We start from the raw sequence: 14,472 nt of genomic DNA, 5'->3' as shown, positions 1-14,472 counted from the left end.
TTTGTTTCATACAAAGTCTAAAGTGTACATTGGAACGTATGACAATACTATAGGAATCAACTTTAAGGTGCATATGTGTGGCTTGAAAATAGTAACATACTTCTTTTTTAAAGACTAATTTAATCTCATGTTGATTCAGTCATAATATTCATAAACAGTAATGTTTGTGTACCATTTAATTAAATGACGGTTTATGGGATTTTAAGATGTGATGAACTGTTCTCCTCTATACCAAATAGATATTTCTATGCTTTTTGGAGCAATTTTATCAATTATTTGTAGCTTTCCTGCTTATATTTTCATTGTGAGGCTCAGCTTTCACTTGTGGATGCTGCTATTGTGCCTACCTTCACTATGTGTGTTACCTCCTTCTCATCTACTTCAAAACTAAAAAAATATCATATAAAGGTATAAAAATCTGAGTCAGGACAGACTATCCAGGGATAAAATATATAGGCTTTAAATATATTGAATACTTTCTTTGGGGCTTTAACTATATTCCACATAGTTAAACTTGCTAGAAAAGTGCTATTAATTTATAGATGTATTACAAAATAAGTTAATAAAAAACAACGTACAACAAACTCAGTTATTATATCACATTAAATTCCACATACAATCAATTTTCAATAAAATATTTTTTAGCATATTTCTTTTGTACTAATATTACTACAGCTTTAATTATATTTTTCTAAAACCTTTAAGGATATACCTCAGCAACTAAAATGTAAAATAAAAATTACTTACCAACACCATACTAAACATTATAAATGATATTACATATTTCTCTCAATAATGATTTCGTTATAGCTGGGTTTATGGAGACACATATTAACATATCATTTCAACTTAACTCATTCAAAAAACTTTGAAATAAATTATAAACAATAAGTGTAAAATACTAACTTTAGAGTCTGCATAGCCATGCTTAAGGAGTTATAAAGAGATGGCTCTCCATGGCAAGTCATATCTACAGCTTTCTTCAAAGATATTATGTGTTTCCTTGGGTTTCCTAAAATAGAAATGGAATAATCTACTTTTAATAAAAATCTATATATACATTATAGAAATTTACCTTTCTCCCAAATTTACATATCTATGATGTTAAACAACAGAATCCCTTTGATTTACATTTTTAGCAAGTTGCATTTTTTTTGAATTTTTGAATTTTATTTTATATTTTTTATATAGCAGGTTCTTATCAGCAAGTTGCACTTTCATCAGAAATGTTTTGTTATATAAAGTCTCACTCATACTGAAAAAACAGAATACAAATAATCTCTTTGTCTATTAGCACACATTTTAATAATATTAACCTAGAGTGTGTAAATTTTTACTCTTAATATTTCCTATTTCATCATTTTTAATACTAATATATGTTCACATTTTAACAGCTCTGAAATCACGATGTGTCTTACAATCACTGGCAGCCAGGCAGCGTTTGTGACACAGCTGTCACTGCCTGCTCATGTGCGAACCTATGAATGCTGTTGATGTGTTGCTGCTTCAACTGTATCATATGCATTGTTTGTGCTGTTCATGTTGAGTTTAACTGTAATTTAAAGTGTTTTTAGAAAGGCTAATACAGACGGTTATATTTTTATGTAGAAAGGCACGGAACAGAACAGTGAGGTGTAAATTTGTTATTGGTGAAGCAAAAACTCATTGATAGAACAATGCCTGCAATTCCATTTTTTTCTTCAGGGGTAAAAAACAAGCACTTTATAAGACCCAAAAAAGAGGATTTCCACAAAGAGACAAAACTGTGTTACGTTGTTATTGAAATAACATCTGAAAAGACTGTCTGTCTCATGCTAAGCAATACAAATGAAGGGAAGAGAAACCGCCAAATTCTTTAGAATAGTTGACAGGCATGTCAAACCACCAAGAAGCTGGTATGAACAATTCACGTATCATTTGACATTGTATCAAAGGTTAATTGCTAGAGTGTTTCCTTCCTGATGGCTCATAAAATAAAGGTATCTTACAAATGGCAGAATCTGAGATTCAATAAAATATGGTATTCTTCAGACATTTCCTATTTCAACATTGTCTTCATATTAATTAACAACAATGAAACATCGAGTTTATCATATAGCAAACTACCTTCATACCACTGAACATTTATTTCCAATTTGTCACTATTATAGTGGGTTGGCCAGAGTTCATTCAGGTTTTTCTGTAACATCGTTGGAAAAACCCGAACGAACTTTTTGGCTAATCCAATACATACCATTGCAGACAGTATATTTGTAGAGTGAGGCTTTTTCTTCTTTCATAACGTTTCCTAAGTATACTCCAAGGAATATTTTTTTTTAATACCTTTTTTTTTTCCCTCTTGGCCGTGCCCCACGGCTTGCGGGATCTTAGTTCCCCGACCAGGGACTGAACCCGTGCCCTCAGCAATGAAAGTGCGGAGTCCTAACCACAGGACCACCAGGGAAGTCCTCCAAGGAACATTTTTATGGCTCTTTCCCAGAAAATGTTAAACAAATTAACCAGACTATCAGCATTATGAGTACCAGTTTCTACATGGTTCAGCAAGCCATATATTGCTTTTGAAACGTCATTTTGGTCATTTAAAATATGTAAAATGTTGTTGAGTGGGATTTTTTTTTTTTTAACACTAGTTTGGCTAAACTTTCTTTTTTAATCGTTATTTAATTCCTCTTTTTATTCTGGCATGAACTGTCTATCTTCTTTGCCCATACATCTCGTTGGAGCTTCTTGGTGTTCTTATTTATTTGAATAAGTTTTAAAATACTAACCATTTGCCATAGTTAATATACAGTGGACCCTGGAACAATAAGTGTATGAACTATGTGGGTCTACTTATATGCAGACTTTTTTTCACTAAGTATGTACTAGAGTACTACATGATATGCAGTTGGTTGAACTCACGGATGTGGAACCACGGAAACAGAGTACCGACTGTAAAGTTATACGCAGATTTTCAACTGTGCAGAGGGTCAGCATTCCTAATCCTCAAGTTGTTCAAGGGTCAGCTATATACTGCAAGTATTTGTTCTTGGAATCATAAAATTTTAGAAATGAAAAGTACCTAAGTCTAATTCCTTCATTTCATAACTGAGAAACAAATCTAATAAGTTAAGTGATTTGCCCAAAGACATATGCCTACCCAGTGGCAGGACCAGCACTCAAAATCTTCTGGCTCTCTATCCATTTTTCTTTCTACCATACCATACAAAACAATTTTTTATCTCCTACTGTGTTATGAGTACAGAAAAAAAGCATACTTACATTATTGTCAGTGTGGTTTATAGCAGTGATTCTGTTCAGAGGAAGAGAGGGTACTTTCAAGAGGCCTATAAGAATCACCAGAGGATTTTTCATCTCTGTGCACCCATAGACTATTACTATTAACTTGGGGGAGGGGGCACGCAAGAGGGTCAGCCCTACATCCTTTTCTTAGGGGAACCATCCTTCCTTCACTGTGTAAGAATCCAGTTTAGACTATGTGGTTCAAATGGAACTTACCCTGCTTCTACCCTACTCCAGACACAGACATGTAAGCCAGGCCTACCAACAAAATACTTCATTCCCTTGGCCACTTTGACGGCTCATGGATGGGCAGATCATAATAAGGGTCAATAAGAGTCCTCTTTGGAACCTGTGCTGAGGCTACGGACTAGGAGGGTCATGTAGACTTGGGCTATTAATAGACATCTTTTCACCTCTCAGAAAACCTATCAGAGAATGAAGCCAGACAGAAACAACTATATGTGAAGTCAGCCCACCTTTCAACATGAGCCGGTAATTTCCCCTTTGCCCTTAAGCTAGTTTGTGATTTTTTGGATTACTTCCAACTGAGTTTCCTGGATGACCCCAGGCTAACATACACTTCACTACTTACTGCCATAATGAAAAATTACTAATGATGGAAGTGTGTCAATTTTATGTGTATTGGTGAGGCTGAAAGGTTGAGAACCACATTTAAGGGATAGTGTATTTTACAGAAAATAAAATAGAATTAGTGATGTAAGTTTGCAATAGCACATATACCAAAGCAAATAAAATCTGCCATTATTATCTCTTAAGAGAATAAAATTCAGTTAGGCATGTCATGCAAGCAGAAAATCTAATCATTAACAACTACAATTCAATTTTTATACTCTTTGTTCTTTAAATTAGAGGTTTACCTTTAAAAAATTAATTTTAAGATTAAGTGGATCTTCTGAATGGTTAAAATAATTTTATCTTAATGCTTTCAGGGTAAGAATAAACATTTACATTCATTATAATACTATTCACGACTGCGCAGAACTCAATTAAAAAAAAAACAAATGAAAAAACAGAACTCAATTTAAAACAGGTCATTTTAGGGACTTCCCTGGCAGGCCAGTGGTTAAGATTCCGCGCTTCCATTGCAGGGGACATGGGTTTGATCCCTGGCTGGGGAACTAAGATCCCTCATGCCGTGTGGGCGGCAAAACAAAACAAAACAAAAAAACAGGTCATTTTAGAGACCAAGAGTTTAATATAGGGTTTTTTAAGTGTTTTACCTAAAAAGCCTGCAGAAAGGCTTCATTTTACTTATTAGGCAACCTTACAAACAGAGTTACAAGGTTGGGTAAATAAAGCCAAGTCCTTGAGTGCTATAAAGGTAATTTTATGCATACCTGAGAGTTCAGTCAGTTTTTCAGCTCTTTTACTCTTTGTTACAATTATTCCAATCTCAAAAAAAAAAAAAAAAAGATTATTAATTTAACAAATTATTTCTTCTTGATAAGAATGTACGTAACTAAAATAAATGACTAATTACAAAAGGAATAAGTAACATGAGAAACTTCTGATATAAACTGAGCTATGTGTTCACTGTACATTAACTTCTAGAGTTATCTTGCTTTTCATTGCTAAGTGTCCCAGAAACTTGTACACGATCTGAATCACTTAATCACCAATAGAATATATGTACAATGTTTTAAAAAAATAAATTATATTTGGCAATAATATCAGGATGCTAATTCTGAATTATATCACTTATCCACATACCTGACTAATAGGATTTTGATCAAAATATTCTTCTACGAAGTATTCCAACAACTGTTTAAAGAAAACAAAAAGAAAATACTAGATAAGGGCAAAACAACCACCACAGAAAACAGGTTTTGTGCAATCTTTTTTTTTTTAATTATTTGTTTTTGGCTGCGTTGGGTCTTCGTTGCTGCATGTGGGCTTTCTCTAGTTGCGGCGAGCAGGGGCTATTCTTCGTTGCGGTGCGCGGGCTTCTCATTGCGGTGGCTTCTCTTGTTGCGGAGCACAGGCTCTAGGCATGTGGGCTTCAGTAGTTATGGCACGCGGGCTTCAGTAGTTGTGGCTCACAGGTTTCGTTGCTCCACAGCATGTGGGATCTTCCTGGACCAGGGACTGAACCCGTGTCCCCTGCATTGGCAGGCGGATTCTTAACCACTGCACCACCAGGGAAGTCCCTGTGAAATCTACTTATCAAGCATTGTTTCTAATGATTTTTAAGTTTATAGATTTTCAAAAAATGCTCAGAAGTAAAAATATTAAATAAATAAAAAATAATAAATTTTGAAATAGTAAATAAATAAAAATTAAAATATTAAATAAACCTGAATTTGAAATGGTAAGTGATGAGATAGGTTTGAGCTAGGCCTTAAAAGATGGAACCATTTGGACATATGAGACAGAAACAATCTAAACAAGGAAAAGATCCAATAAAGACAAACAGGAGAATAAGCAAAATTGAGGATGGGTTTTAATAAATTAGGAATAATCTGAATGTGTTTATAAGCTGAGGAGATTGATTCAAGTAAGTCAAAGGAGAATGAAGATTCAATAAAGAAAAGGGATAACCGACAAAGCAAGATCCTAACATGGAGTGGAATTAAGGGCATAAATAATTAGCTATTTTGGTATACCATTTCCGTAAATGATCCGGTAGCACTTCTACTTAGCTATAGTTTGTATTAGCTCAAAAAAAAAAAAAAAAAAAAAAAAAAAAAAAAAAGATTGCTTCCTTTAAAACCGTTTCTTTTCTAGAATTCAGCATCCTTCCTCACATGTAGTACAAATTAGAATAATTTTAGCATACCTTTAAAGTACATGTCAGTCTATTTGGCTTTAACTCCTGGTCTTCCATTGTTCTTGATCCGTCTACCACCACATAAAGGTGGCGCATCTACCAAAAAAACCCCCCAAAAACAAAACACACAAATAAGAACAATTTTCGAATACATTTGTGATCAAGAAGTAAAAATGTCATTTAGTATTCACATAGTCTACACATATATTTTTAATATATTCCTTTAAAAAGTTCGTTTTACTGTTGTTTATTCTATTAGGCCAGAATGTTTCTCTAACTCAAACTAGTCCTGTACCAGAAAAGGAAAAAAGAATAACATACCATTCCAAGTCGAACTTGTCCATGGTGCTCAAATACCCTGTTAAAATCATGCAAACATTTTAATGGAATACCATCTACTACCTGAAAAATCATTACAACTTTTCAACTAACCTGCCTTTTTTTAGTGAAATAAATTATTAACTTATGGATGCATATAATTATGGGCATTTTGGACAGTCCCTGAAGATCAATTTCCCTGCTGAGGCACTAGGTTGCTGGCTCCTTCCCCCTATTTAGAAGGCTACAAGTCAGTTTCCCTGAAACACAGCTCAAATGAAGTACCAAGGAGTGGCCGTAAGCGGACAGAAACGCTTAAAGGAATATATTTTACCTTTTGTAACACACACGAAGTTTACCTACCTTTTTCTCTTTGCTTTGAAGAGAATGTCTTCTATTGTAGCTTTAAGTGATCCTGATTCATCTTCTTTAAGAATCTCCCTGTAAGCAATAATTACTTGTTTGAAAAGATAAGCTAAAATTTTATTAACCCAAGAGAAATGAAAACATATGTCCACACAAAGATTGGCACCTGAATGTTCACAGCTGCATTATTGATAACAGCCAAAAATTATAAACAATCTAAATGTCCATCAAATGGTGAAAGGATGAATAAAAACATGGCATAAACATATTAACAGAATACTATTCAGCAATAAAAAGGAATGAATTACTGATACATGCAACAACATGGATGAACTTGAAAACAGTATGTCCAGTTAAAGAAGTCAGACACAACTGACCACATATTATATGATTACATTTACATGAAATGTCCAGAAAGGGCAAATCTGGAGAAACAGAAAGCACACAGTAGTTGCCTAGGACTGGAGGTGGGAACGGAATTAATTGTAAATGGACATGAGAGATATTACTGGGGTGGTAAAAATGTTCTAAAACTGATTTATGTTGATGATTTCACAATCCAGTAAATTTTCTAAAAATCATTGAATTATACATAAGAAACAGGTGAATGTTAACATGTGTAAAACATACTTCAATAAAGTTGTAAAAACAAAACCAAAAAAACAAAACCCAAAACAATGTCTAAAAGGGAAGGGAAAGTAATAATGCCCTACTTACCATGTTCTTTCATAGCCTCCTTCCCATCGCTTAGTTCTTTCAGGCTCTTCATCCATTTTTTTCTTACTGTATTGTATTATTCAATATTCTGTAAAAAAAAAAAATCATTAGATTGTGAATTGATTAAAGATGTTTGTCACCAAATGCATACAATTAAATTTGAAAAGTAAAGAGAGGGAAGTAAACATACAAAGTAAAAAAAAAAACCTCAGAATGCAAAATCATCTTATTCTTTGCAATTTATTCAATAATTGTAGCTGAATGAAAAATACTTTAAAATCCTCATGGAACTCTTTTCCCATCCCCAAGAACGAATATGAATAATTATGCACAAATTTGGCACCATCAGAAATAAGCATCTCTTTACAATTTAAAAAAAAACAAAAATGTATTAAAGATGTGTCATAGGACAGAACCATAGAATTATGGGAAGTGGGTACAGGTATAGATGAAACATGAGCCACAACTGCTGCTTATTATAGCTGAGTGATGAATACATGGTGATTCACTGTACTATCTTTCCACCTTTGTGTTTGTGTGAATTTTCTCATAATCAAGTTTTTAAATGAAACTTATTATTATTGATAAATGATAAATGCTTATGGCTCACAATTTTTTAAAAAATACAATATTAAACCTACACTATAACCCCAACTATTAAAAGAAAAAGGAAATATTTAGTAATTCAATAAATAGGACAAATGGTTTTGATGGGATATTACAATTAAGGATGATTGGGGGCTTCCCTGGTGGCGCAGTGGTTAAGAATCCGCCTGCCAATGCAGGGAACACAGGTTCGAGCCCTGGTCCGGGAAGATCCCAAATGCCGCGGAGCAACTAAGCCCGTGCGCCACAACTACTGAGCCTGAGCTCTAGAGCCCACGTGCCACAACTACTAAAGCCGCGTGCCTAGAGCCTGTGCTCCGCAACAAGAGAAGCCACTGCAATGAAAAGTCCATGCACCTCAACGAAGAGTAGCCCCCGCTCACCGCAACTAGAGAAAGCCCGCGTGCAGCAACGAATATGCAAAGCAGCCAAAAATAAATAAATAAATAAAATTAAAAAAAAAAAAAAGGATGATTGGTTTTTTGCTTCTTTATTCTTTTCTGTATTTTCATATTTTCAATATGAACATGTATTTCTTTAACAATCAGGGATACCCCATCTTGATTTTGAGCTCAATTAATTTATTTTAAATTTTATTTAATTATTTAATAATTTCATTATTATTTAAATAATTTTAGTAAGCATTTGGAAAGGAACTTTATACATTAGCTCAGGCTGTCTCAAGAGGGAGGTTATATGGAAACTCTGTACTTTTCTTTTTTTGCAACTTTTCTGTAAATCTAAAATTATTTCAAAGTTAAAAATTTAAAACATTTGCATTTTGTTTTGCCTGGATTTCACATGTTATTTTAGAAAAAAGATCATAGGATCTGAAAAAATAATAATAATAATAATAATCAGGGAAAAATTTGGTGTTGGGAGGACTCTATTAACCATAACCAAGTAATAAACACCCCCGTCACATCCACACCTCCACCCTCCCCAATGGAATCTCCCTCCCCATTCTACATTCTCACTTTCAACTTCCTTCTACCATAAATGAAAGAAATCCCAAGTGCCAAGACATTAAGGACAAAACAAATCCCATCATTGGCAGGGGCAAAGATTAATTTTTGTGATGAGGACGATAACCAAGACCTCAACCTCATTTATTTCATTTTCCCTATAGAAAAATAAACTTAAAAATCTAAATATATATAGATTTTTATAAATGGACTTCTGGAATTAAAACCTATTGACAAGTTGAAGACTGCTTTTATGGCATCACCGCTTTCTCTGGCACCTGCTACAATCAGATATTATTTGCTAAAGTTCTGTGTGTCTCAGTGAATTAACAAGCCACTCCCTGGCACTGGAAGAGATTCATTTGTTTCAGGAGATCAGGTGATCCACTTTAGTGTCCTGAAATAACAAGAAGTGCCTTAATTCTGACATCAGTGCTATTTCAACACACCATGTTGGTGCCTTGTAGGTTTAATGATGAGTGTAGTAACACAGCATACAGTGACTAAATTGGACATTTTGATCTTCCATGGAGGTGTTTTTGTATTTATCATGAATGTCAAAAATCAAAAGCTTAAATTCTTAAAGACGTGGCTACTGCCATCCATCACATCAATATTTAAACTGTATTTTATTTTATTACTTTTAATTCTCTGAAAGTTCAGAAACAAAGTGAGAACTGTATGAGCAGAAACTGCAAGCAGGACCACCTCTGGCTCACTGCATACAAGGACTTCTTAATTCGAACTGTCTGCAATGGGAAATTACAGGGATACGACAGAGGTATTAAGATCCCCACAACTGCAGATGTTCAAAGGGAAGTTGGATGTTTACAGTGCATGCAGTTAATAGGGAAGGGATTTATGCAGCCTGGAGGAAAATGTACTTGGTAAACTCTTAGGTCAGCATCTCCAACTGCCTATGACTGCCCAATATTCCATCTTCTTACAAATATCGCTGGGAATCCAACCCCAAGAAAGCCACTTCCCCCTGGGGAAGCCTGGTGGTATGATTCCTTCACATGAGCTCAGAGAGCTACCTGTAAACAAATGAGATCTGCACCACACATCGTAATTTATGAAGCTTCCCCTCACACCTAACCCTGCCAAGCGCTGTGCGACAGGCAAGGGTGATAACTGTCCTGCTTTTCAGGTGTGGAACTCAAGGCTCTGAGGCTGGTAATTCTATTGAGGCCACACAGCTGGAGGCTGGTGACGAGCTAGAACCCAGGACCACAAGTCCCCAAACTCGTGCCCTGCCTTAGGGCAGGAGAGCCACTCTCCAGACTGCTGCCCCAGATGCTTCTATGCAGCTCCCCAGACGGAAGTTGCCCTCCTCCCCCTCCCACACATCCTCATTCCCTACGAGGCGGTTCTGGGCCATGCAATCCCCGCTTCCAGCCGCGAAGGCCCCTCCCGCTGCCACACTTCCCAGGCCTCGAATCCCCGCCTCAGCTCCGGGCAAACCTCTACCACGGCCTCACCTGTCCTGCTGAGGGCCGCTCTGCCGGAAGCTCTGCTCAATTTGCTCTGAGGGCGCCGCCGAAGTCCTTCCGCCGCGCGCGGTGGCGACGCGCAAACGTTCCGGCTGCTGGGAGCGGTGGTGGCCGCAGCGTGGCGCTCGCAGGCCGGAGTAACCGTGTTGCTGACTTTGCGGGGAGGGACGTCCTGCTTCCTTCCAGCTCTTCGCAAAGAGGCGGGAAGAGTGGTGGCCATTCGCTCTTGGAAAGTTGGAGGCCCGGTAGCCGTCCATCCGGGATCTGAGACTTGATTTTATTCTTTACAAAAGGTTGGCATGAAGGACTCTGACCACATCAGCAGACTCAGCTGAGCCAGCTTGCCGTGCAGCGGTTTTCCTGGACTGCTCCGCTGCTCCTGCTAAATGACACAAATATTTATTGAGCACCTATTTTGGGCCTGGTACAGTTCTAAGCACTGAGGAAATAGAAATGAAAAACTGACAAAAATCCTTGCCCTCATGACAATTATGAAGAAAAACATACTGTATCAAATGGTGATTGTGCCATAGAGAAAAATTAAGCATGGAAGGGGGAAAGTGTTGCGGTTTAAAATAGGTGTCAGGGGACTTCCCTGGTGGTCCGGTGGTTAAGACTTCCACTGCAGGGTTCACAGGTTCGATCCCTGGTGGGGGAAATAAGATCCCGCATGCCAAGAAGACAGTCGAACCATGATCAGAATGAGGGAGGGAGTTAACCGTGCTGATACTTAGGGAAAGATTTCTCCAGGGAAAGGGAGCTGCAAGTACAAAGGCCCCTGGGGCGGAAGCACATTGGTGTGTTTGAGCAACGGCATGGGCAAGCAGGGGATGAGTGGTGGCAACTGAATCAGAAGTGCGGGTCTCGAAGCACTGTCAGATGGCAGTGCAGCTAGTGAAAAACGGCTGGATTCTCAATCTTGTCAATAGACTGGATGTTTGTTATGAAAAAAGAATCAATGACTCCAAAGGTTGTTGCTGAGCAGCTGAAAGGCTGGAGTTGCAATTACTGAGAGGGTGGGGGGTTGGTAAGATCAGTTCAATTTTGAACAAGTTGTTTGAGATATCTGCTAATACACACAGAATTACTAGCATTTGCCATACCTGAGAAATGGAGAGGCAAGGCACCCCAGAGCCTCAGGAAAGGATTATGCCCAGGAAAAGAAGGAGAAAGGAACTGCCGGAACCTCTTTGGTTCCCCATCACCGCACGCTTCCCCTCTGTTGCCTATATTGTTTTGTTGGTACTAAAATCTTTCCATGTATTCTTCCCCCTCAAAAACATAAACAGAAGCCATCCTGCACAGTAGTGGAAAGAACAGACCTGAATTAAAAATCAGGCTCTGCCACACTAGCTGGGTGACCTGAAGCAAGTCACAACCCAAGTCTGATCTATAAAATGTGATTATTTCCACCTACCCTACAGGGCTTACACATCACATCTTGGCAACTCCATAACCAGCTCCTTTTATTTCTCCCCAGAAGACAAGGTCTTATTGTTTAGTTCTGATGTTGTCTTTAAAAGGTGAGGAGGGGAAATTAGCATTGCTGAATCCCAGTGCCAGTTGGCTTCCATCTTTGCCTCCCCTACATCTTTGACTCCTTTACAGGACTCACACCCAAACTCCACCCTTTTTCCTTTTATTTCCTTCCTAGTATCCCCTCTTCCTCCCTCCCTTCCTTCCACAAACCCCACCCTTTTCTTTCCTTCTGTTCTGATTAGCCATTCTGTTCCAAGACAGGATTCACACCTATAGAACAAACAGCTACAACCCCAAGCCCCAAGTTTCTCATTTATGTTTACTATCCACCTGTCTGGGAAGACTTTGTGGAAAAACAGGAAAAGGACAGAGTACTCTCCAATGAACTTAAAGCATATTTGTGGACAGGAGGCCAAATCATTCAAGCTTTTCCCAACTGTAAAGTTTACTCTCCTCTGAATATATCTGTCTCAGATCTTGAATCAAGTAGGAATGGTACTAAGGCAAAACAAAACAGAAAAGCATAAATCCATGGTAATCTTTTGCCATTATTATGACCGACACAATATTTTAATTGCTTACAAAGTGGTAGAATAAAGAAATGATATAACCTAGTCAAACGTTTCAATTTGTAAAACTAAGCAACTATAAAGAATGGAACAGTCTGTTCTCTGCCCATGGGTGGCTGGACACACTCCAGAGAGTTAGGAAATTCACAAACAGCTCAGCCGGTGGAATCAAGCTGAAATTCAAAGCGTAAAACTTCAAAGACTGGGAGAGATGAGCTTGCCTATTGCAATACCTTTAGATGGAACCTCAATCATTCGAGACTCATTAAAACCCTCCAGAGTTGCTTATAAGAGTATCTGATAATCTTTAACTTGATATGTAAACTCTATACTATCTTTTAAAGCATTTGTTCATTATCTATGAATTATCACAATGCCAAACATAAGGCAATTATCTGCCTAAAACTAAAAAGAATTTACACCGTAAAGCTGTACCCAGCACACACCAAGCATATGGGATTGGGATGATACATGTACTTTTAAAACCCAGTTTGCTTTTAAAAACTTGTTTTCACCATTTGACTTTGGAAAGTAGGTATAACTGGCCATATTTATTTAATTTATTTATTAATTTATTTGGCTGCATTGGGTCTTCGTTGCTGCATGCAGGCTTTCTCTAGTCGCAGCGAGCGGGGGCTACTCTTCCTTGTGGTGCGCGGGCTTCTCACTGCAGTGGCTTCTCTTGTCGCGGAGCACAGGCTCTAGGTGCACGGGCTTCAGTAGTTGCGGCACTTGGACTCAGTAGTTGTGGCTCGCAGACTCTAGAGCGCAGGCTCAGTAGTTGTGGCGCACGGGCTTAGTTGCTCTGCAGCATGCGGGATCTTCCTGGACCAGGGATCAAATCCATGTCTCCTGCATTGGCAGGCGGATTCTTAACCACTGCACCATCACGGAAATCCCAAACCACATGCTTTTTCAACAAAATCTTTGGAACAATGGTTAATAGCAGAAAGCAGAATGCAAACATAACCACAGAAGGTCAGAGATGGAAGAGACCTCTTAAATCTAATCTAAACCTCTATTTTCCAGACTAGAAAACTGCCTGAGTGGTTTTTCAAAGTTATGTCCCGATGGTTAATGCCAACGCCCCAGGGGAATTCCCTGGCAGTCCAGTGGCTAGGACTCTGTGCTTCCACTGCAGGGGGCACGGGTTCGATCCCTGGTCAGGAAACTCAGATCCCACAAGCCGCATGGCACAGACAAAAGAAAGGAAGAAAAAAAGCCACCCCCCCCCCACACAAAAGAACCACCCTGATCCTGGCTCAGAGATCAAATGTGTGTAAGTACATTTGAAAAATGATTTTTTTAACTTTCAAAGTTCAATTTTATGGCACAATTTTACAGCGCAAACTCATGCTATTTGACTTTCTGCATTTAGCTGAATGGTTTTGTTCAGTCACAACGCTGGCAAACTTGCCTTCATAAACTAAGTGTGCTGACTTCAGTTTAAATTTTAAGACACATAAAAATCAATTGAGGGCTTCCCTGGTGGCGCAGTGGTTAAGAATCTGCCTGCCAATTCAGGGGACACGGGTTCAAGCCCTGGTCTGGGAAGATCCCACATGCCGCGGAGCAACTGGGCCCGTGAGCCACAACTACTGAGCCTGCGCTCTGCAACGGGAGAGGCCGCGACGGTGAGAGGCCCGCGCACCGCGATGTAGGGCGGCCCCCGCTCGCCGCAACTGGAGAAAGCCCTCGCACAGAAACGAAGACCCAACACAGCCAAAAATAAATATAAATAAATTAAAAAAAAAAAAAAGACAGGGGCTTCCCTGGTGGCGCAGTGGTTGAGAATCCGCCTGCCAGTGCAGGGGACACGGGTTCGAGCCCTGGTCTGGGAAGATCCCACATGCCGCGGAGCAACTGGGCCCGTGAGCCACAACTACTGA

At 38.5% G+C, this 14,472-nt stretch overlaps 1 protein-coding gene across 3 annotated transcripts in view; it reads right to left on the bottom strand.

Moving 5' to 3' along the window:
• The window catches only part of LOC103000259 (general transcription factor IIH subunit 2), a 28,188-nt gene extending 17,557 nt beyond the window's left edge, over positions 1-10,631 (bottom strand). For all 3 annotated transcript variants that reach the window (XM_057540814.1, XM_007175961.2, XM_057540815.1), the window contains exons 1-8: positions 10,524-10,631; positions 7,472-7,559; positions 6,752-6,829; positions 6,392-6,428; positions 6,080-6,166; positions 5,014-5,064; positions 4,641-4,695; positions 907-1,012 (exon numbers count right to left, since the gene is read on the bottom strand). In XM_057540814.1, the coding sequence (XP_057396797.1) occupies positions 907-1,012; positions 4,641-4,695; positions 5,014-5,064; positions 6,080-6,166; positions 6,392-6,428; positions 6,752-6,829; positions 7,472-7,527 (470 nt within the window). In that variant the 5' untranslated portion in view covers positions 7,528-7,559; positions 10,524-10,631. The remainder of the gene's footprint in view (positions 1-906; positions 1,013-4,640; positions 4,696-5,013; positions 5,065-6,079; positions 6,167-6,391; positions 6,429-6,751; positions 6,830-7,471; positions 7,560-10,523) is intronic.
• Positions 10,632-14,472: the final 3,841 nt, after the last annotated feature.

This window comes from Balaenoptera acutorostrata, chromosome 2 (genome assembly GCF_949987535.1).
Source record: "Balaenoptera acutorostrata chromosome 2, mBalAcu1.1, whole genome shotgun sequence".
Lineage (NCBI taxonomy): Eukaryota > Metazoa > Chordata > Mammalia > Artiodactyla > Balaenopteridae > Balaenoptera > Balaenoptera acutorostrata.
The sequence above is the reverse complement of the archived record's forward strand: the minus strand, read 5'-3'. Positions and strand labels throughout refer to the sequence as shown.